At 27.4% G+C, this 24979-nt stretch overlaps 1 protein-coding gene and 1 long non-coding RNA gene across 2 annotated transcripts in view; one reads left to right on the top strand and one right to left on the bottom strand.

The window, feature by feature from the left end:
* The window catches only part of LOC136976466 (arrestin domain-containing protein 4-like), a 45291-nt gene extending 38367 nt beyond the window's left edge, over positions 1-6924 (top strand). Inside the window, exons 3-6 of the mRNA XM_067271750.1 lie at positions 3695-3912; positions 3981-4163; positions 4275-4460; positions 6506-6924. Of these exons, the coding sequence (XP_067127851.1) occupies positions 3695-3912; positions 3981-4163; positions 4275-4460; positions 6506-6682 (764 nt within the window). The 3' untranslated portion in view covers positions 6683-6924. The remainder of the gene's footprint in view (positions 1-3694; positions 3913-3980; positions 4164-4274; positions 4461-6505) is intronic.
* A 9560-nt stretch (positions 6925-16484) lies between these two features.
* LOC136976504 (uncharacterized) lies at positions 16485-24915 on the bottom strand. The gene is made up of 3 exons (XR_010880941.1): positions 24783-24915; positions 21639-21734; positions 16485-16809 (listed from the first exon to the last, which is right to left on the bottom strand). It is a non-coding gene; the product is annotated as an uncharacterized lncRNA (long non-coding RNA).
* Positions 24916-24979: the final 64 nt, after the last annotated feature.

Genomic DNA, 24979 nt, shown 5'->3' with positions numbered 1-24979 from the left:
GAGTAAAATCGTCATTAAGTCCGACCCTACAGGAGATACACACGACCCTCTTTATCTTCTCACCCCCTCGACTTAATCACCAAAATTTAATATCATCATTCTCCCTGATACATAAACCTCCCTACAAAAGTTCAGAAATTTTCGACAAAATGCACGACAGTTATTAAGATTCAAAGAGAGTGAACATCGCGCTCCCATACGCACACACTAACATCCATACATATAGAAATAACCTCCGAATTTTTTGCATTTCTCGACGTTTCAAGGTGTCCCAAGTTCAAAAATGCAAAAATCGTGGGGGTTATTTTTTGACCTATCGCAATAATTTCCCTTTTGTTATATAAAAGGTAAAGTAAAAGGGGGAAAATTCCGTAGATGTATATATAGGCTATATGTATGTGTTGGCGTCTATTTCGTTCAATATCTCAGGCTGGGGTAAAGATTAAGAAACGAAATTTGGCATAGTAAATTGTGCATAAGAGGTATTGGTGCTACTAAATTTTGGAGTATGGAACTCAAGAGGGTGAAGAAATAGAGGGGATCATATATCATATCTACGGTTATAAGATGCCCGGTTTTTCGGGATTATCACAGATTTTTCTGACTGCCACTTACTTACGGGAGAACTTTATTCTAAAATTCTGTGTAAAATTGTAAAAACTATTGTAAAAACTTACAATGAAATATCTTTTTCTATTTCCACATTTTAAATGTATCTATCACTGGCAGAGTAAAATTCGCATCTTTTGAATGTCCTGGAATTAAAGCATCCCAGTACCTTTCGGGAGGAACTCATTTAATCCCCAAGTATCTATCAACCTTAATCACATCTCCAGGGATTTCACTCGCTATTGGCATTTACAATATTTTAAAGAAATCATCTCTATCCTCAAAATGAGCCTTTTTATAAGAATTAATAATATAAAAGTTATTTTTCTTAACCTTGTAACATATTCTTTTAAATGGAGGTTTTTATGATAATTGGACAAAATTGCTCCTTTTAAGCTTTTGTTCTTACTTAAATTTTATATCCTAGAAAATTATCGGATTTCCTAATGGTCCTCTTAACCTCCCCGTTCGAGTGCCAGGAAAGTCGAACAAGAGCACTTGCCAGCTTTTTATCATTAACTAGAATAATTCTAGTTAAGTATTAACGATCGAAATAACAGAAAAATATAGTAATAAGTATTCTTTTCAATCACGAATAATTTATTTTCTGATTGACTATATAGTAATTAATTTTTTATCTCAAACAATACAATGAAAACGAAAACATTCCCAAATTTAAATTCGATACAATACGAATCGATTGTTTTGTTTTCTAACCTTACAATTCTTGACAGCTTTACTTAATATTTAAACAGGTAACGATTAAATTTAAATTACTGTATGGCATCTCTAATTTAAAATCCATGTCTTAAAGCAAAATGATCGATCGTATATTCTTTTCATTCTTTCTTCTATTTATAGATTGGATAAGAAGATATCATTATATAATTTCTTCTGTCTTTCACGAGTGGAAAACCTTATTGAAACATTAAAAGTTATATTTAAAAAAATGCATTATTAAATTTAAACATATGTTTATATAGCTTTGATTCATGTACACTTATGATTTGGGGATCAGCATTAATGGGAATTACACAGTACTCTTAATCCTATACAATTTCTCATACGTTAAACAAATCATAATTAGAGATGCTAATTACTCTAATTATAGTGTTTTAATCTAATTTACAAACTGTAGACCTATTTCTAAAGGCTCAGATATAAATTAATATCATTAAGTAGTTAATATTGCTAACTTAGGAAGAAGTTTTACTCATAACAAGGCTTGTAAATTACTGTAAATATAGTTAATTTTATAGGCTATATATTTTAATAAAATTCTTATAAGAATTTATAATGCGCAAGATTTGATGTAATCATATGGTAAATCAATGCCTATATTATTCTAAAACAATTTTATTAAATAAATTGGTAGCTGTGATGAGAATGATTTCATTCTTATGTGATGAATAGTTAAATTTCTCTGTTTACAATACACTCAGACGAAGTTTCTTTGAATTAATGAAAGATTAGTGAAAGGTTTAATTTATCTACAAGACAAATAAAATTAAGTAATTAATGTATTGTTACTATTTAAAATTTAAATTATGTAAATTTACTCGAGCAAATATTTTCTGAAAATCTGTGTAAGTAAAAACAATTCCGCTAATTTGCGGTGTTTACGCTATTTTCTTCTCTAATTGAACACGTAATTTAAATATTAAAAAATTCGATTAAATTAATAAAAACTTTTTTCTCCCTTGAATTATAAGACAATTTTAAACGCCGAGTAAATATTTTTTTTATTGAAAAATTACAATTTATTATATGGTTGGATGAAGTTCAAATTTTTTATTAATAATTTTATATGCGAAAATTTTATAAATTTGTAAGCATCTTAATCTCAAAACTAAGAAAATAAAATCTTCTGGATAATAAATCAAACAAGAAACTACACAAAAAGTTCAAAATTTTATCCCAACGGAGTCGGCATTGACTCCTTAGGGGTCGATAAAACTGCAAATATAAAAAATTTTACACTTATTTTGCTCTCAAATAACTGTAGGAAGATGCCTTTTACAAATTATGTAGGAGGCTGCTGCATATATACCCTATAGGCTATTTATATATGCTATAATATTGTATAATATTCAAGAGGTCGACACATAAAAAAAGCTTAGGAACTCCTGCTTTATGTACTATTGTTCCTCTTTGAAATTCCTATGTGAAAAAGAATTAATTCGGATTTTTTAAAACACATTTGGATTCAAATCTGGTATGGTTTGAATTATCCAAATTTCGAAAATGAAATACGAAAAGTGAAAGTAAAAATAATTTATAGAATGTATGCTTTCGGGGATTCACGAAATACACGTGATTTATAAACATCTGGAACGTGGGCGAATTGTCACTTACGTTCACAATTTTAATGACATTTACGTCTAAATATCGTTGTTGTTTAGCTATATTTTTAGTGTCTAAGCTTGAAACGTATAAAACTACAACTTAAAGAGTTAATTGATTAAAGGAGTGAAAAGTGAACAAAAAGTGTGATATCGCCAGACAATTTAAACATTAGAAACTTGGAGAAAACTAATTTAATTTTAAAATTTGAACTTCTTTAAATTCCCTCTCGTGTTCGAATTAAAACAATTCGACTGTATTGTTTTTAAATTAATTCATTAACTTGAATTAGTGAGGAAAAAAAACAAAATTAAACTGTTTAAATGTTGCTAAATTTTATTAATCTTGAAGCTCTTTGTTACTTTTCAGGTCCAATTCGTAAAACATATACTTGACTTTCAATATCTCACATAATTACATCTACAACAGTTGATTTCCAACGCTTTTATTACTATTACGCCCAAAATAAATCACAACTATTTTCGTAATATACCGGTATATATATATATTTTATTTATTTATTTATTTATTTAATACGCTATTATTACAAGATATAGAGACAAGGATATGAAACTACCTACTATTTTAATAAAAACTTGTTTAATATATTATCAGAACTCATTAATCTGCAAATATCCCTATAATTTCCGTCATTAACCTACATCAATAATTTCTTTATTGCGTTAATAATTCAACTTAAGAGTTATTATAAATGTTAAAATATGTATATGATTTATTTCAGGTAATGGAAACGTAATATTATCTCCCGGAGTCCATTCCTTTCCATTTAAGTTAGGTCTGCCATTAGGTATGCCATCGACTTTTCTAGGAAAACACGGTTGGGTGCAATATTATTGTAAAGCTTCTCTAAAGGAACCTAATGGTTTGATTCATACAACTCAACAAGTTTTCATAGTCATGAATCCCATCGATCTGAATCTAGAACCAGCACTTTTAATGGTAATTTACTTATTCTTTAATAATTAAACTATGAGAACATTTAAACAGTTATTAATTTAACTTTGCAGCAACCTTTCCTATGCGAAATAGAAGAAACATTTGGTATACCATGCATCACTTCAGGACCAGTCACGTGTAGGGTGAGACTAGATAAAGGTGGTTATGTACCAGGAGAAAGTATCTGCATCTACGCTTCTATAGAAAACAATAGCAAAGTTGGTATTCGAAAAACGAGAGCAATATTGACAGAAGTAAGAGTTAATTATTTTTAATGTTTAGGCATTAAAAATAATGCCTAAACATTAAAATTAAAAATAGCATTAATCGATGAAGAGATAATAATTTAGTTTATTTATTCGTAGACTATTCAATATATAGTAAAAAATAAACACGTGCAGTCGGAATCAAGAGAATTAGCTTCGATAGAAAAAGGTGGAATAGAAGCAGGAACCGCTGAAAAATGGAAGAATGAATTGTTGTACGTTCCTCCCTTACCACCCACAAATTTAAGAGGATGCCATTTAATACGTATCCAGTATGACGTTTATGTAAGTAAACACATCAGATATTTTTTTTTTTGTTCCCATTTTTTCTAAGAAAGAGCACCATGAGAATGTTTATAACAGATTGTAGATCGAATTAGAAAAATAGCATTTTAGGGGGGGGGAAGGGAAACGATGTTTGATAATGTCAGCTCCAGTGACACCTTTCAAATTTGAAAATCAATATCATTTGAAATGAAAAGTCACTTCTAGAGTAAATTCGTTTAAGGTGATGATTTTGTAATAGTGTTGAAACTATTTTGGTGTCAAGAAATAAATTTTATCACTTCCTAAGATAGAAAAATTCATTCTGACACCCACTCATACAGTTTCATTCATCAATTACAATTTATGTTTTGATAAATTTTACTATAAAACCACCAGTATATTTAATTTTAAATAATCACAATTTCCTTAAAGGTTAAATTAAAAATTATATATAATAATAGAATTTGATTTTATATTATCCAGAAAAATATTATTCATGGATTTTAAAAATTACTACATTTATTTGCAAGTTTCAATGTATAAATTTTTCTGTTTTCTATTAAATATTTATAAATTTAATATAAATTCAATTGAATATCATCTATTCTAAAATTTTTTTCAGAGATATTGAATCTTCTCATATTTTCATAATTAATTTGAACTATTTTTAAAATATTACTTATTCTATATACAAAAAATTCTGTAATAAAGTTCTGTAAAAATTCTGTCTAAAATTCTGTCATTTTAGATAAAGAAAAACATATATTGCAATCTTACTGTCAATTCTTCAAATTTTATAGACTATGCAATTGTTCTGATATACTGCATATATTATTTAAGTTAATACCCTTTGAGATTTTTCAATATTAATAATTTACAAAAAAAAAATTTGAGATTTAACCACATGTTAAAAAAGTGATACATGACAGTTTGACAATAGCCTTAGACAGTATCCTTGAAAAGATTCTTTTAGAAATAAATGTTAGAAATAAATATAGATTCTAGTACAACAGAACATAAAGGAATGTTTTATAATAATATATTCTAACAATTTTTTTTTTAGAAACAGTATTAAGAGTTTAATTAATTTATCCTTTTAAAATATATTAATTTTTCTAATCTTTTAAAGATATTTAATTTAAACAATTCATTAAATGTACATAATATTTCAGTGAATTTTTCTGATGTTTTAATTAATTTCTTAGAGATAGAAATTGTGATTTCTTATTCAATTGTTAGCATGAAATCTCAAACGAAAAAGTGGAAAAACATCACTTAACCAAGTTAAAGTATTAGTTACAATAAATGTTACTTAAATTAATAAATACAACAATAGGTTTATACTGTAATAACCTATATTTTAACCTGAGGACATTTTAAATGATCATAGTTAAGTTTATTCCAGAAGTTTTCTAATTTCATCAAGTCTATTGATTACATTAATTACTTTGGTGTCTAAACATCCTCAATTGTCTCCACTTACTAGAATTAGCTTTCAACTTAAATTGTTCACACTTTAAATAAATCTTTGACTAAACTAAAACTTGTATTTTAATGTACCTTATTAGCTTTATTACTAAATTATAATGTAATGTGGTCATGAATAAACAAACAAACTATTTTTTTTCAACTTCTCAATTTATATAAAGTTTTATTTTATATAATAAAAGTTAGAATGTAAGAAACAAGAATTTTCATAGAACAATATATAATCACATTGCATGATTAATACTCAATTTAACATTTCAAATGCCTTTGGCATTTAATTTCTCTTCATTTATTAAATAGTAACATCTACAGATTATTAAATATGTTCATCTTAGCTAATGAACCAGCTATAAACTTTATATATAGATAATTTCTTTTAAAAATTTCAAATAAATTTCTTAAATTCTAGTAAATATATTTTAAAAGAAGCAATTCAACTTTATTGGGGAATCAATGCATTCTAGTAGTTTATATTCTGAGTAAATTGCATAAAGATGTTAAATCTATTAAATAATGTATTTTTTCTAATTAATTTATCTTCAAATAATTTTTATAGATTTTTGTTTATATTGCAGTTTATCATTTCACCTAAAGGATTTGACAGCAAACTGAAGTTACAGCTACCTATAATGATAGCTACTCATCCATTAAGAAATCAAGACGGAACATTAAAGAGAAAACGCGGCACCCAATATCCAACAACTTTACCTCTATTCAGACCTTGGCTAGCATCTGGAAAAACATTTAAATGAAAATTATTTTTAATTCTATTAGTTGCCATCATTTATAACGTAGATACTGGGGATAAAAACACTGATTAAAAAATATATTGTATATTAAATGAAATCAAACTGTGAACGTTAATATTGACATAAATGCTGGACACTTTATTTTATGCAACAGACATTCATTACCAGTTTTTGTATTTACATTGTAGAAACAAACTTTGTTACTTTTATACTCTGTATCATGTGTGAATGTATAAATAAATCAGATCAGCTTTTAAAGTTTTTAGTTTTTTTTAACCCGTGTCAGTAATAAACTCATATAAAAAGCTGTTTTTTAAATCATTTGTGCTTGAAGAGGTTTATATGCCTTGATAGACAATTTAAACGTTAGTTAATTGACTATTTAGGTATTCTATCAAGACCTTTAAATCTTAGCTTATGTTCACTGTTTGAGTATATAAATTTATAAAATAAAAATATATAGACACCTTATTTAATTACACTCTGAAATTGTGAACAAACGTTTGTTATCGTGTTACAGGTTTCCATTGTTTCCATTAATCAAAAGTGTAAACACATTTTTGAAGCATTCTGTATATAATTTCTTCTTATTATTATTTTTTAAAGTTCTTACTGTAATTATATTTTATGAAGTGTAATGTTTTAGAATAGATAATTTTATTCATAAGCTTTTCACACATATATAAGATGAATTAATAAGGAGGCATGCATTAATAATGTTACAGTTTAAGAGGGAAAGAGTGTTATGTAAAGTACCTCATTGTACACGATGAAGAGAGGTTAAGACATTGTTTATGTACAGTACATGTTATAGTACTATTAGTGGCACACAATTTTGTTCTTATTAGTCAACTTTTTAATCATGTGAACAAACTGTCAGTTAGAAAATATTTGCAGTACTGTTTTAAGTCATTTCTTCAATGTCAGGGATGTCTACAACTATTGTATATGTAAGTAAAGGAGGAAGTTCTTGTGAAGAAACCTTCGTAAACACTGACATCACGTAAATATCTGCTAACTGACGTTCCAAACGACCTTATTGTACCTGAAGAAGGCCATTCAAAATGGCCGAAAACGTTTGTACTTAGTGATTTAATTGCTAGAAACAAAGTGAAAGGTTTTTTGTGTTACAAAATGAAATGCAAGTTTATTGAAAAATATTATATTACAAAAGTTTATGATATTCTTGTGCAGAATTATATAGTTATTATACTTTTAATGTTTCTGTAAAATTTATCCCAAGACCAAAATACTAGGCTGCATTTCTTTATGCAGTGAGAGTGTAGCGAAATGACGTCACGAGCAGTGTTGGGCCATTTAGAAACGGGTTTCAGAGTGTTCACTGTAAAGTGCTTTTCGAGTGCTGCATAAAGAAACGTGGCCTAGTAAACACTCAAGGAGTCACTTTTAGTCACATTAACAAAGTGACTGCTTGAATGTTTATTACCATTTTAGTCTTGTAGTGTTACCTATGGAGTCACTTCATACTAGAGAATAAAAATTTGTTTTGACCCAAAACAATAATTTGAGTGAAAAATTTATAAAACTTGTTACTATATCTGATAAAATAGAAATAAATTACTTCTAAAATTTCTTGGCAATCAAATGCATTTATTAAATTGAAATATTTTTGCCACTAAAGTTTTGTTTGCTAAGAATGTTCTGACTATAGTGGCTGAAAATATATCAATTAAATAAATTAATTTATCAAGAAATTTTTAATAATTTCTCTCTCTTTTAACAGTTTGAGTTTAAAAATATCAATGAGTATTACATAGGACTACATATAATTGTAAAGCCTATGTTGTTCTATATTATCTAATATCCAATATATCAGACATTATAAAATTGTGAGACTGCATAGGGCAAAAATTAACATTTTAATTTATATTGACATAAATAAAAATAAATTATTATAAGTAACTTACTATGAATAATTTTATCTTCTAGAAATTTGAAATATTTATTTCTTTTAATTCCTTATTATATATATTTTTGTTTCAAGAAAAGTATCTATATTTTAAAATTTTCAATTATATAGAAGCTTGTATTTTGAAGAATGCATTCCTAAAGTCTGTTTACTTTCAAAAAACCTGTTTAAACATTAAAAAAAAAGATTGCTTTTAATACTGAATGACATCATCTAATTAATTCTAATCTCAATTATAATTAATTGAATATTTAGCATACTCGCTGTCAAGGTTTATATCCAAATCTTAAACAAAATGTGTATGATGCTTGAAAAACATGTTAACACTATGGACAAATATTTTTCTTTACTTAGTAGTTGACTGAAATGGCAGCAAGATTGACTTTGGAGAAAAGAAAAAAAAGGTGTGTTGAAAATGATGGTAAACAAGTGGTTACTCTGAAATTGTGAACAAACATTTGTTATCATGTTACAGGTTATTATCCATTGTTTCCATTAATCAAAAAGTGTTAACACATTTTTGAAGCACCCTGTATATAATTTCTTTTTTGTTTTTTTAATGTAAGAGAATTAGTTAATTAAATATATTATTTTATATAAAGTTTTTAAATTTTAAAATATTGATAAATCACACAAAGTGTATCAGCAATTTTTTCTCAAAAATGATCAGTTTTAAGAACAGCAATTATATCTTAACCATAAGTTTCAAAAATAAATTATCAAATTTTATGATTCTTTAGTGTCTTAGATAATTTAGACATATAATTTTTCTAGTATATGCAGAATTTATATCATCAAATACAGAATATTTGTATTAAAGAAACAGATCCTAAAATTCAGTGAATAGTTCAAATTTTAAATATATTTTCCTAATAACGACTTATATAAAGAGTAATTTTATACAAATTAACACTACTTTGTATTAATTGTTTTAATAAAAACTTAATTCACTAATTTAAACTTACTATTAATCTAAAAACTATTCAATTTTCATTACTTTGTTTTCTAAATAGTTAATTATTTAATTCTTATAAATATTTTCGACTTCAAGAAATAAAAAATAATAGTAAGATATAAGAAGTTAATTGGAAACAAATATTATTTTAAATTAGATAATGAAATAAAATGTTTAATTTAAAAAAAATAATTTTTTTATCTCCATTTAATAAAAGAAGTAAATTTTTAAAAATAAACATAAACATGTATTTGTTACTCAAAAAAGATTTAAGTTCTTTTAAATATTTTTTTTTGTTTTTTTAATTATAAATTGATATTTTAAATTTAAATTCTGAAAGCACTACATATACAGCAATTAAATAATAAAAATATAATATTTAATATCTCATTAGTTTATTTTATTTTAATTTAAATATGAAATTTAAAAGGGTAAATTGTGCTAATTTTTAAACATACGTAAATAATAATAGATTATGTATCAGTAACCTTAATTAATTCATTTAAAAAAACATTATTACAATATGAATCACAAACTAAGCATTTAGTTTATTCTAGATTTAATTAGGGAGAGAATTATTTTTGCAAATTTAGCTAGTTTTAATATTTACAGAAAATTGGGGGCGTGTTCTTGCTGTCGAGGCTACTGGCGTATTTTTCAAAGCACTCGGCTCTCTACATCAAGAACAAGAATTTCATCATTTTTAAACGTTAATTATCACTAATAACTTAAATTTGTTATTGTTAACTACTTATTATAACTTATATTGGCTATAACAAAAATAACTATTATGCAACGTTCTCCACCCAAACGAGGAAGACCTTCATTAAATCGTGTCCAATCGGGAACAAAGAAGAACCAGTCATCTTCATCAAATTCTAAAACAATAAAGGACTTTAATTTTCTCCCCGAAGAAAACCTCCAGGAAGAATGTATTGAAGAAGTGAATTATAATCGAAAATCATCGCAAACTGGTGCAAATGAAACTCCAGGTGAGTCAACTATTTCTGAACAGATTTTGACTAACAAACCGGACACTTCTTTAGACTCCACTACTTCCATGCTTTGGGTCAGAATTTCGGATTTGATAAACTCAACTAACGATAAACTCTTTAATCAAATGGTAATTATCAAACAGGAACTTGATACTATTCACGAAAACATTCGTGAAACGAAAGAAACTCAGAAAAAAATGGAAGTAGAGATTAATAGCTTGAAGCAAGAAATAGACAAACTACAAACGGATAAAGAGCTTCTACAATTTAAAATGGACTCGTTAACAAATGAATATCGTTACAACAATATAATTATGTATAATTATCCAACTCATAAAACCACTTCAAAAGCAGAAATACTCAACTTTATTACTAATACATTAAATTTACAAGAAATAACTCAAAAGGATATATCCGAGATAATTCAACTATCAAAAACTTCAAACCTAATAATTAGAATCACTTTTAGTAATAACCAAACGAGAGATCTCATCTTTTCTTCATTTATACGTAGAAAACAACAAAATCTTCTTGGTGACTGGCAAAATGTTCAGATCTCCCCAGATATAACTATTAACTCAAGAACTAGACGTAAAAATCTACTACCAAACTTTTATGATCTACGAAGACAAAATCCCCAGGTAAAACTACGAAATGATATTTTGATAATTGAGCGAGAAAGGTTAACTTACAGTTTAAGAACGGGAAAATTAGTACATGTTGATACGTTTCTCCCATCATCAGTGATAACAACATTATCTAAATGACAGATCAACAGGAGAGAGAAAACTCAATACCGCAAATCATGTTCTAATAATCAACACTTAACAATAATAAATTGGAATAGCCAAGGACTCAAAAATAAAATATCACAACTAAATAACTTTACTTCAAAGCACGATCCGGATATTACCGCAATTACTGAAACCTGGATAACCTCAGAATCAATCTATAACTCAAACTTCTTCGAAAATTATACATTGGTATCAACTCTAGCAAAAAAACAAACGGGCCCAGGCCGACCAAGTGGAGGCCTATGCTTTACTAATAAAAAAAGGTCTTTGTAAAATTCTACAGACAAAAAAATCTAACAACTTCATTTTGCTTCTTATCCAATTCATGAAACCAATTCTAAATAACACTACGAATAACCTAATAAGTTTGATGCTCATATATATTCCACCTGAAGACATATCAACATTGAACGAAATGTCTAAACAAATAGAACTTTGGCAATATATGACTCCTTACTACATACTAGTCGGCGACTTCAACGCGAGAATTGCTGAGATAATGGACTCTAAATATTCCGGTAATAATTTTTTAATACAAAATATCCGTCAATCAAAAGATAAGCATTTAAATAACCTCGGCCAAAAGTTAATTGAAATAACAAAAAATCTTAAAATGTATATAATTAATGGACGAATTAAGAACGATATTCCTGCAGAATATACCTGCCTAACTCACAATGGAAGATCAACTATTGACTACACGATATGTTCGGAGTTATTGACTGGACTATTGCTCTGCGATTTGATGTTCTTGATTTTGACATTTCGGACCATCTTCCTACAAAAACAACTTTTTTATTCTTCTTGGAAAAAAATTCTAAAAATACCTTGGATAGAAAAATAAGTATACAATATAAAGTAAATAGATATGCTAATGAATTCGAAAACCGATTTGATAACATCCCGAAAATTACAGAGTGTAACAGCGATCAAATTTATAACTCAATGATAAATATAATGAAAAATTATATAATTGTGGATAGCGACAGAAAGAAACTTCATAAAGAGCCTGGACAGGGATGGTTCGATTACGACTGCTACAAAATGAAAATGGAAAAACTAACAAAACTAAGAACGTTCAGAAAATATTCAAATGAAATCAACTTTAACAAATATAAGGAAGCTAAACGAATGTATAACAACTTAATTAAGACAAAAAAGAATAATTATTTTAGAAAGCTTGAACTAAATCTAATTCAATGTAATAAAGACAACAAATTTTTCTGGTCCACTGTAAGGAAATACCGGCCAAAACCTTGTATAAATGAAATCTCTTCAATTATTGACTTTGATACCTGGAAAAATTTCTTTCAGCGTTACCCAAGTATTTACTTAAAACCTCCAACAATAAATAACGCAAAAGTTTATGACGAACTTCTAGATGTTGACTTTACAATCGAAGAATTAAACGATGCAATTCAAAAAACCAAAAGTCACACAGCTCCAGGTCATGATAATATTCCCACGAAATTTTTAAAACTAATGTCTAACAGCTCTCGATTAAAATTACTTCATTTATATAATACTATGTACAAAACATCTACTTTTCCCGAATCCTGGAATACAGTTAATTTAACCATGATTTATAAAAAGGGTGACAAATCATCTCCAAATAACTATAGACCTATTGCACTGTTATCAACGTTAAGAAAATGCTTTACCTCCATAATAGCAAATAGATTCCAACAATGGACTAAAACTAATGAACTAGACGCCAAATTTCAATACGCCTTCACAAGAAACAAAGGAACAGAATCTGCTATATTTATCTTATTAATGATAATTCAACTACATCTTTTAAAAAAACACAGGAAAGTCTACGCCGCATTTATCGATATTAAAAAAGCTTTTGACTCAATCTACACACCGTTATTAATACATAAATTAAAAGTTAGCGGTGCAAGTGTTAAATTCACCTCTTTAATAAAACAGTTATATGGAAATTATACCATTAGAATTAAACAAGGTAATTCGTTATCTCCACCTCTAAATCTTTCACGTGGTGTACTTCAAGGAGATCCTCTGTCACCATATTTGTTTAATTTTTATCTAAGGGACATTGATCAACTTTTTAATTATTCCTCAGATGGCATTGAAATAAACAATACCTCCTTTCACTACATTCTTTTCGCCGATGATTTAGTAATTTTGGCTCCGAATAAAATTTCTCTGCAACGTAAAATCAATCAACTTAATCACTACTTTAACTCAATTTACCTCAAAATAAATCCTACAAAAACCAACATTGTCATTTTCCGTAAAAACAAAAAACTAGCCGACAAGGACTTAAAAATTTATCACGAAAATACTCTACTACAAATAACCAATGAAGTCAAATATCTGGGAGTGGAATTTGACTGGAACTTATCTTTTAAGCATCAAGTATCCAAATTAAATGTTAAGGTCAAAAAGGCAATTGATAAGCTCTTATTCTTATGTTCAACAATGAAAACGTCAAATTTAAACATTCACTTTAAACTTTATAATACTGCTATAAGCCCTATCATTTATTATGCCAGTCCAATCTGGGGCTTGGATTACATTTACAGCCTTGAATCTTTACATATTTATTTCCTACGTAAATTGTTACAACTAGAAACTACTATACCTGGCTATGCCATTCGACACGAAACATCACGTTCTTGGCTTTTTCCTCAATTGTTAAAAAGAATAATAAAATTTTACTATAGACTTAAACATACAAGTGATAACAATATTAGACTATTATACCAAGAAATGGTAAAACAAAGTAAAAACAACAATAATAAACAGTTATGGCAATATAAAATTCGAAGAATATTAAATTCTTTTGGAATATCGGAACTATTATTTACAGACTCAATTCATGACTGGAAATATGGTTATTCTCTTTTGATGAATTCTGCTATCGCTCAATCAATCAATAAAGATCAACTTTCCTTATCCCAAAGCAACTATCACCCCTGGTACACCAACATCTTAAATATCCCTTCATCTCAACCTTATATATGGCTACCAGTAGACCTGAATATAAAACGACTAATAATTCAACTACGCCTAAATAAATACTCGCTTTTTATTAACAATACTTATATAAATCTTTCAAATACACACTGCCTGTTATGTCAACAAGAGGACTTCTCGGTGCTTCACCTCTTACAAAACTGTCAACCCTTGAATAATATACGAGAAAAATGCAATATCACAAATATATGCTGCTTAAAATCACCTATTGACTTCAGAAATAAATTAATCAACATCAATAAAAAAGATGCTTATAAAATTTTTAATTTCTTTGTAAAATTGACTGAGAAAATTCTCTATGTTATTTAACCATTGATCTTCCAGCTCAACTTTGAATCCTGGAAAACGAACTATTAGACAAATTGTATCTCTGATTTCTTAAACCATCAACCAATGTTGTGTTGATGAGTCATGTAGACTTACTGACTTAATTTTTATATTATGATTCTTGTTATATAACTATATAAAATAAAATGTAATATTACATTACTATATGTATACCCCCCAAAATAGGGGAACTTCGCTTGGAAATAAAATATATATTATTATATTTACAGAAAATTATCATCATTTTGGTTATACAATGTTTAAATAATTTATCTAGTTATTAAATGAAATCAATTATTGTAAAGTATATTAAATAAATTTTTATATCTTTATTGGCATTTAAAGAATAGTCTGAAACTTACTTTCTTCATATTTCCATCATTTTGTATCAAAAGCTGACTGTTAATTGTCCTTCCCTTAAAATTTTCAAATTCTATAAATAATAGTTTACAATTGTATAAAATAATTTAGATTAAAAATTTCTTATTTAAATTATTTTATACTTATTCTCTGTTTTATTTAGGTATTTGCAATTAATATTTATAGTTTAAAACTTTATATTTAAAATTTCTTCATAGGTCCATAACAAATATTCTTATTTTATTCTGAAATTGTTCCATAACCAATCTTCTGTTTTACATTCAAAGTTTACATAAGGTGAAGATGAAACAAACTGGGGCTAAAAACACTCAGTAAATACTTTTTAATTACTAGAAGTAAACAGTTTTATTTAATTGTAATCTTCAATGAAGTTACCAAGTTTTAACTTTCATATAATTTCTAAACACAAAAATAAAAAAATGAGTAGAGTCAAGATAGCATAGTTTAAGATAAAATTTCAAATTCTCTTTTGGCTTCATCCTCAGATACAATCTAAAAATCCTAAATTAGATTGTTAAGCTAACTGTAAAAATAACACCATTGCATTTTTTTAAAAATCCAGCAATAAGATGCATAACTTTCCTGGTTGTCACAAGATTTTATTTAAAAAGTAACTTTTATATTTTTAATTATAATATAATAAATAAAATTGCATGTAAGCCATCTGTTATGAGATTTTGTTATGAAAACTTTATATATTTTTAATTATTATTGAATGGCAAAAAGCTTAATTTTGAGAGTAGTGATCAGTTTCATAAAAAATTGCAAATGAGAATAATGTATAACATCCTCATTAAGTCTGACCCCACTTGAGATATGACATGACCTCACTATCTCCGACCCCCTCAACCTTTCACCACCAAAATGTAATAGCATCAATGCTCTTTATACACAAGCTGCCGTGCCAAATTTTGTTTCTTAATCTTCACCGATCCTGAGATATTAAACGAAATATATGCCAACACACACATCGATGGAATTTTTTTCTTTTTTGGATTAAGGAGGTCTCAAAATGTGGAGATTTGCAAAAAACTCGGAGGGTCAAATTTGATACGATTCCAACACTTTCCCTTGTTATATGTATATATAACAGCCAGGAAAGTTAACATTAGAATCATAATTAACTTTAACAAAGACTAAGACTATAAATTAAAACTAACTTCTTTTCTTTTGGATTTTATTATTATGATATCATTTTTCAACTATTCAAGTTAATTTGTAAACTAAATTGAGTCAATAACATTGTAATAATTTTTTAAATAATATTGCAATAATTTAATTTGTAAAAGAATTAAATTAATAATATTTTTTACACCAAGTATTAAATTTCAAAATTAATTATTTTATATTTCACATTAGCAATTATATTTTTTAATTAAATATTTAGTTACTAATAAAAGAATCAACTGCAACATTATTGCACAGTTTTAATGATTTATTTTAACATTTATTAAATTAATTTTACAGTTTTTGTTTTATATAAATTTTGTCTAAAAGTATTTCTAAAATTAAGATTTATTTTGTTTTATAAATTATCATAGAATATCTTTCTATCAAAACTTTCAATTTTCTGTTCTTTTTTCTTCAAGGTTAATTAATATATTAGCTTCATTTTCAAACTTATGGAAGCGTCGTCTTTTCAAACTATCACTCAAAACAAATTTATATAACAATCCACAAAGTATAGTTGCTATTATTATCTTTGAAGCAGGATGAAACAAATTTTTTCGTACTCTTGCATTCATCTGAAAAGCAATCAAAAGCGATTTAAACAATAATATCAAAGTAATTTTCGTATTAAAGTATACATTAATTATCAACACTTAACACGTTGACTGCCATCTACGAGATGACTCGTAGTTACCGTTTCTGCCTAGGACGCCACCTACGAGTTATATCGTAGTTTGTTTCCTTGCCATATTTGTGCAGCTACGATGTAATTCGTAGTATATCAGTGTAAATATGAATAGATAGCTTCAGGGGCAAGAACAAAAAATCAAGTTTGGCTTACATGAACAGAACATTTATTAATTAATGAACAGAAAATATAATCATAAAAAGTTTATTCAAAATCGAAAGCAAAACAATATTTTTATTGTTTGTGATAATTTATAAAACAGAAATATAAATTTAAACGAACAGAAAATATTATAAAATGTTTATTCAAAATCAAAAGCAAAACGATATTTTTATTGTTTGTGATAATTTTTAAAACAATCTTCTACGCAAAGGGCTGGCTTCTCAAGACAGATTGGACAGAAATAACGCGTTTCTCGGCGTTTTTTAGCTTTGGTACAAATTCGACATGGCTTTGTCGGATGTTGTTTTTTCTGAGTAGATGGGATACTCTGTAAATAGTGAAGCTTCTGCAATTTAATTTTTTTTGAAACTGGTTGAATCTCTTCTCCAATCAACGCTTTGACGAATGCTTCTCTAAACTTTTAGTTTAGAGAAGCATTCGTCATAATGAGAAGCATAAGTTTTATTTTAGAGAAAAAGAGAAGCATAAGTTAGCTTATAGAGAAGCATAAGTTTTATTTTAGAAGAAGTTGCTTTTTGAAAGAGTTTGTGCGCATTATGTATATATATTTCTATAATATGTAATGCAACCTTTTTGAGCCATCTAATAGTCTTTCTTAGAGCTGTGTAGTACGATAGCATTTGATCTGATCGTCAATGCCAGACGATTCCATGATTATAATCTCGAATTATATTCGGTTTCATCGAACATTTTCCATTGCGATTGAACACCTCTACCATTTCAACAACGTGCATGTTTGAAATGGTAAGGACTTCTCGTTTGTCTTTCCATTTACATACAGTAACAGGACCATTTCGCTGCCAAATAAACTCCCCCATCCTCACCAAAAATTTTGTCAGATTCTGAATCACTTAGATTAGTGTAGTAATCAAGTTGTTTTTTAGTCAGTGGTCTTTTCTTATCCATTTTGGGATATTTATAATTTGATTATAAAAATAAATAAAAAATAACACTCTCAAAAAAGACGTAAATGTGATGTGCTCGCCTCTATATCCGATTTATTACTAATGAATTTAGACGCACATCTCCGATTGGCTGTAGCGAAGTGACAGGACGAATCGTGTCTGTGCACGAATTAACTCGTAGTTTGGCTTTAGCGAAGAGCTTTCTGTTACATAAGCCAACTACGAGATAATTCGTAATACCTTTATTTTAAGAAAAACACATTTTATATGCTATTTGATTATTACTATGTACTCTGATTAGAGTTTTTAATAATATAATATAATTAAATTAAGTTGGCGTTTTACAACAGAATCCTAAAAAGTCACGTGGCAGTCAACGTGTTAAACAAAACAAAATTATTATAATATATTGATCAATTAGTTTATAAATTTTCCATGTTCTAAAACTCTTCAAGAAAATGTATTACTTTATTAACAATTTCCTGTAATTCTTCTACTGCAGACATAATATTAATATAAAATTATTGTAAATTCAATTAAATCCAAAATATCATTGTCATGTCCCTGTATTCCAATAAGGCCAGTTTTATTATTCTAGCTTTCCAGTTTTTGCTACTGCAAACTAGTGTGCTGTAACTCTGTAATCCTCTTTCTTAATAATTTTCCTTTCTTTCTCTCCCAAGATTTGTTCTGCATATCACTACTACTGTTAAAACTCAATAACTAAGTTTCTAGCTCTCTTTAATACCCATCTCATATTGCCTCACAATTTAACTTTATTTCTCTAAATTTTCCCCCATTGCATTTTCCGTGTAAGCATTATTCCATGTAAACAAATTAGAAAATGAAGATAGCTTTCTAATTTGTTTTTCCTATTCTTCAATATTCCAATCCATATACATAGCTGCCTAACTATTATCTTTTGAAATTTTCTTTTAATCTAATCTGAATCCTCTTATTGTAAAGAATTGCATTAGTTACCTCTTTGTCTTCCATTCTATTCGTAATATCTAGCTGTATATTTGCTTGTAAATATGGTTTTAAATATATTTCATCATATGTTATGGCATGTAAGATGTGTCCTATTCCAGCGCAGAATATTTAGGATAAAAAGTATTAGTGTATATAAGCCATCGAGCACCTTTGGCACTTAGTCCCAAAATTCTTACTGTATTCTGGTTAAAAAAGTAAACTTAAAATTTTATTTATCAGGGAGTTTAAAAAAAAATATTCTACATGAATACTTGCAAAAGCCACTTAACTGTAGCCAAAATATATAAAAAGCAAGCTACCAGTATTTCAACATAAAGCAGATCAGCATAGCAAACATCCTTTAAAATTAAAATATCATACACGAATACTGTACATGTAAAAGCTGCAAAAAAAAAAACATTGTAAATTTAAAAATACCTGGTAACCATGAATGCCAGTTCATACATATCATACATACTGGTAACATAACTTCAGTATTAGCCTATCTTAGAATTCAGCTAAGCAGAGGTTACCTGTAGCTTATTGAAGACTAGAAAATTTATTAGCCTATGGGAGGATTGCACTTTACATACAAGATGCAGTAATTTTTTTAACCTTCTTATATGCTGTAAAATTAAAAGACTTCAATAAACCAAAACATTTCTGAAGTCAAAATCTTCATTAAATGTAGTAGTAGTTTGAACCTTTCAGTTCAGTTTTAGCTACATGGCACAATCTTCATGAAATAAAGGGCAAGATTATTATTTGAAAATTGCTCAATTTAGCTGTGAATGAATTGAAAAGGTTAAAAACAACTTTCATATTTAACAGAAAATGATTTTGGTGATTAAGTATTTTATTTATATTATACAAAACAGTTTTCACAATAAAAAAAAATATATATATATAAAATATATATTACAATGCATACTTTATATATTAATTACTTAGGTATATAAAGTTCTTAAAAATTAAATTCATAATAAATATTTTCTCCACATATTTACAGAATAATAATTCCTAATCATAGTGATTATCATAATATTTAGGAATTTGTTGATAAAACTATCATTGAATATTTTTAATATACTGTAGATTATTTTAAATATTTGTTATAGCACTAATTGTACATGTTTGAATTTAGTGGATGAAAACAAAGTTAATAAATGAATGTTATGTATTAGCAATATGAACATTTTCTTGAAAAAAAAAAGTGCTTGAAGTTGTAAAGAATAAACTAATTTCTCATATTTTAACCATATGAGATAATTTGATTGTTATTTTGTATAATTATATTAATATGTTATCTTTACATAATGCAATTGTTTCTGTATGTTTTACATTTTTTAAATTAGTAAATCAAAATTTGTTTTGTGTAGTTCCTGATAATGTGGATTAAATAAATGTTCTCATAAGCAGGGTGGTCATGATTATAGATTAGATGTTCAGAGTTCTCTGTAAAAAGAACTATTAGGCAAATCTCAACCAAATCTGACATACATACTATACTGAATTTTGATATTTAAGAAAAAAATTCTACTTCAAAATTCAACCATAAGTGCAAAACTGCACTGCTGTCCCCTTAATGTGCATATTAGAAACTTTTGTCTAACAAATTTTGAGAATTAAGAAATAAAGAGCAATAATTTTATTTCAATTACAGATGTAATTACATATCTCAAAACGAATAATTCTTTCTTTATTGTACTTTACTTTTTCTTGTTTGCTATCTTAGTTATTTATCATTTTCTTTTACAAAAGTTATTGGAATATATTAGTGGAACACAAGCACAGTCAAACTTGTCTAAACCAGAGTCAGACAGGTCCAAAATATTTTGGCTTGAACAGGTTTCCAGCATCTACAGTGACTTCGTCTATGACAGAAAACAAAACTTTATAAAATGGAATCACTTTTTATTTCAAGTAAAAAGTAAACATAAAACATGTGTGTTGAACTTATATTTCTAATTTTAATACACAGTATGTAACAAATATGTAAAGTTAATACATATTTAAGAAATTATTGAGTAACTACTTACTGAAAATAATTATTAATTCTTTACTTTTATTTTAACTCTGGCACCTTCATGTCAGAGTTGCGGGTTCTAGTCCCATTCCAAGCCGATTCTTTTCTTCCAGTTTAATCTAATGCTGTTTAATTAAATTATTATTATTAAATTTAATACGAGATGGCACCTAATGCCTCCCTCTAGTGTCAAATTTATCAGTAATTTATAATTATTATCACCAATATATAGCCCAATGTTATACGGCAGTTGATGTAGCTTTATTGTTGTTGCCATTTATGTATATTTTCAGCATTTTTTTGTAAAAATCATAAAATAAAATCTTTATAAAATACAGAAAAACTGAAAACAGTTTAGTAATCAGCATGAAAAGTTGGTCTAGAAAAGTACTCTCTTATTTCTTGCAATTAATAATCGATTCAATTTGTAAATTAGTATAATCAAAAGTAATTTAAGATAAAGGTTGGCATTGTCAATGGTTCAATGTGTTTTCAATGTTGAATGGCCTATAAAAGTTTTTTGTGTACATTCTATATTTATTTTTAAATAAAATTATTTCAAATGGACATTTTGAAATTACAACTTTTTAAAAAGTAATTGTTGATTACTGTCTAATTTAGAACACTTACTTTTCACTTCCTTTTTCTATATTCTTATTTTCTTCAATGCTTAATTTTTAGCAAATTTCTGCTCATTTTATTTATTTGTAATTGCACAATTGTTATCTATTTTTCCTATAATAAAAAATAATTTTTAATATTTAGAAAAAATAAAAGATTTTTGAATAATAGCAATTATAAAATACAAACAAAAACACATTATAACTATAGTAAAATTGCCTTGTAAATCTAATAAAGTATTTCTTACCTATAAAAATCTACAAATTTTTATAATTTGATTCATTATTTCATACTGTCTACAAAATGTTTAGGAATACCATTACATTTATAGTAATACAGTTGAACCTATCTAGCTCAAATCTTATGGAAACAGGAAAAAAAATTTGAGATAGGTTTCAAGATATAGTTTCCTACACACTAAACAGTAATAGGTTTGAATGAAGGTATGGTAATTTATTAATATAATAACAAGTACAGTACATACCTGTATTAGGTATAAATAAAACATTTTTGACATACCATAACAGAAATAGTTTGTCAATGAATTCTGATGCCCGATTTTCTTCAACCAATAAGACTTAAACCAAACTTGTAGCCTTAACCAACCAGTGGCCAAGTGGATAAAACCAATGAACACTGGTAGTTGGTTATGGGTTCACACCTTGCCAACAGAATGGCCAGGTGTTGTTTTCTGGATTTTCTTCACATTTGTAACACCTAAGTAGGGGGCCAGTTTCCCCCTCAGCAGATTGCCCATGTGTCACATTCCATAAAAAAATAAACCAAACCGAACACATAGCCAATCAGAGAAAAGTAGCATTAATTGCAACTATGTATTGTATTGCAAGAGATGATTCTCAACTATAATTTATGCTATCATATTGTAGTTGCTGAGCTTTGAAACTGTAATTGACATTTCAGTTCACAATTTGAGACAGAGGTTTTGGGAGAAAATTATTTGAGATAAACATGGAAACTATAGTGAATTTAAGCTGAAAATGCAGAGGGAAAATAAATTTCAAGATAAATAGATTTTCAAGATAAATGTGTTTGAGATAGACAGGTTCAACTGTAAGTGATTCTAAAAGTCAAAGTTTTGACAATTTAAGTTATATTGAAAATTTATAGTTGCACTTTGAGAAATATAATCCTTGAAATTTTTTTTTTTAATTTTGAAATTTTCCCTAATTTGCATGCTGCATAATAGACAATATATAAACAATAGCAAAAAAATTTTCACAAGTTTTATTCAGCAACGACTATAATAATGAAACTTACAACAGATGTTATATGCACCATTTGTATCCATAACATAAAGATGACTATATCCACAATGGCTACCAAATACAGTTTTGATATTTTTAATTTTTCTAGTTATAGCTTAATTTAAATGAAATTGTGTTGTAAGAAACCTGAATATGACTAAATTTCAAAATTATGTGTGAATAATGTAAAATAAAAGGAATATGGAATCCATTTTACAGTAAAGTGAAATCATTTTGTTTATATGCTTTGTTTAGATTATCATAATAATTCTTTTACTTGCAGTCCAATATAAAATGGACAGCAAGTAATTAATTAACTATAATCGTGAAAAATTAGCCTGACGTTATCCAGTGATTTCTTGGCAATATAAAATGGTGCTATGTTTTCAAAAAATACTGTTATTTCTAACATTTCTTTCTTCTGATGAAAAAGAACAAACTTTAATGCACTAGAAATGAAAACACTGTTCTGCTATCATAATATTTATCTGAAGACTATTTGTTTATTTTAAAACACAGTGAGTTTAGCATAGTATTAATTGTAAAACTATCATTCTATCATAATGGATGTCCAGAAAAGTATTTGTACAAAATATCTCAGGCTCTATCTAACAGCCAATAATTTTTAATAATGCTGCACATACTATAATTTGAAAGTGCTTGGAATGCTATAGAACACTCTAGAGCAGCGGTTCCCAACCAGTGGTCCGCAAGAGCTAAAATATGGTCCGCGAAAGATTTAAAACTTTTATTCATTTTAAATTATTATTCCCACATTGATACAAACTGAATTTAATTTTTACTAAAAATGTTATGTTTTCTATTATAATAGTACTGTTAAAGCATGTTACTCTTGAGTTTAACGATTACTTATGTTAAAAGTTTTGATTAAAGTTTATTTTTAGATCGACACAGTTTATTTTTCTTAAACCTTGTGGTCCCTGCTAACAACAATGAAATCAAAGTGGTCCCTGGTCAGAAAAAGGTTGGGAACCGCTGCTCTAGAGCAAGGATGGTGAACTTATGGCACACATGCCCAAATTGGCACATAAGGAGAAATCGTCTGGCATTTAACATATCATATCATTTATCATCTGTCTTGACAAAAGCATGACTGAAATCCAAAGTTTTTTGGAGATCAAATTATTCTGAAAGATTGCCAAAGTCTACATGATTATTTTTGTGGGGTGTCTTAAAAGGAAAAATGTATACTAACAAACTACATGCTATACAGGAACTAGAAACAAACATTCAATGTGAAATTTCTGCAATTGGTGATGATGATGTGCAGGTCAACAGAACACAATGTTGCAGGTTGTACACATGCATTGTGTTCGGCTTTCTAAATAGTGGAAGCGAGCATTTCTGGCTCCTCCCGGTAACGTGGGTACGTTTCCATAAAGTAAGGTCGTACTCATACATCTTTGTTTTATATATAATGCACAGTCTTTGAGATATTCACATTTTCTGTAGTCCAGCACCGAAAGAATCGCCCTGTACTATCACCATAGAAATTGAAATCAAAACAATTTAATAATTTTGAATTTTTGCAATTGATTTTCTAGTTAAAATTTATTGATTTCTATTACCAATTTGTATGTAAATTTTCTATTATTTTATATAAAAAGCCGAGATGTAAATATGTAAACAAAGTATGTTCATTTTTCTTTTCATAAATAAGAAATCTCAATGAGAAAATTCACCAGCTTAATTCATAAGGCAGGTTAAAGTCAAACCTCTGAGAAGGAGTGAAATTAGAATTTTTTAAGTGCTCAAATGCGAAGTTAATGTATTTTAAATTCAAATTCAAAACAGTATTTAAAGAAAATTAAATTGATTTTTAAATTAACATTTTGTTTAAATATTTTGCAAAGATAAAAATAACAACTTACAGTTACCTATTTGATATTTAAATCGTTATTACGATTATTTAATTGTTTTACTTTATTTTCCCAATTTTAAGTTTCCGCGAAAAACCACGAGGAACGACCACACAGCAACCATATTACGTCATCATAATCTCAAAAACATCTTAGTTTTTATTCATTAAAAATTTTAAGCTTGGTTGTTAAAATAATCGAATTA

The sequence above is a fragment of the Centruroides vittatus genome, unplaced genomic scaffold (assembly GCF_030686945.1).
Source record: "Centruroides vittatus isolate TY-2023 unplaced genomic scaffold, ASM3068694v2 contig_400, whole genome shotgun sequence".
NCBI lineage: Eukaryota > Metazoa > Arthropoda > Arachnida > Scorpiones > Buthidae > Centruroides > Centruroides vittatus.
The sequence above is the reverse complement of the archived record's forward strand: the minus strand, read 5'-3'. Positions and strand labels throughout refer to the sequence as shown.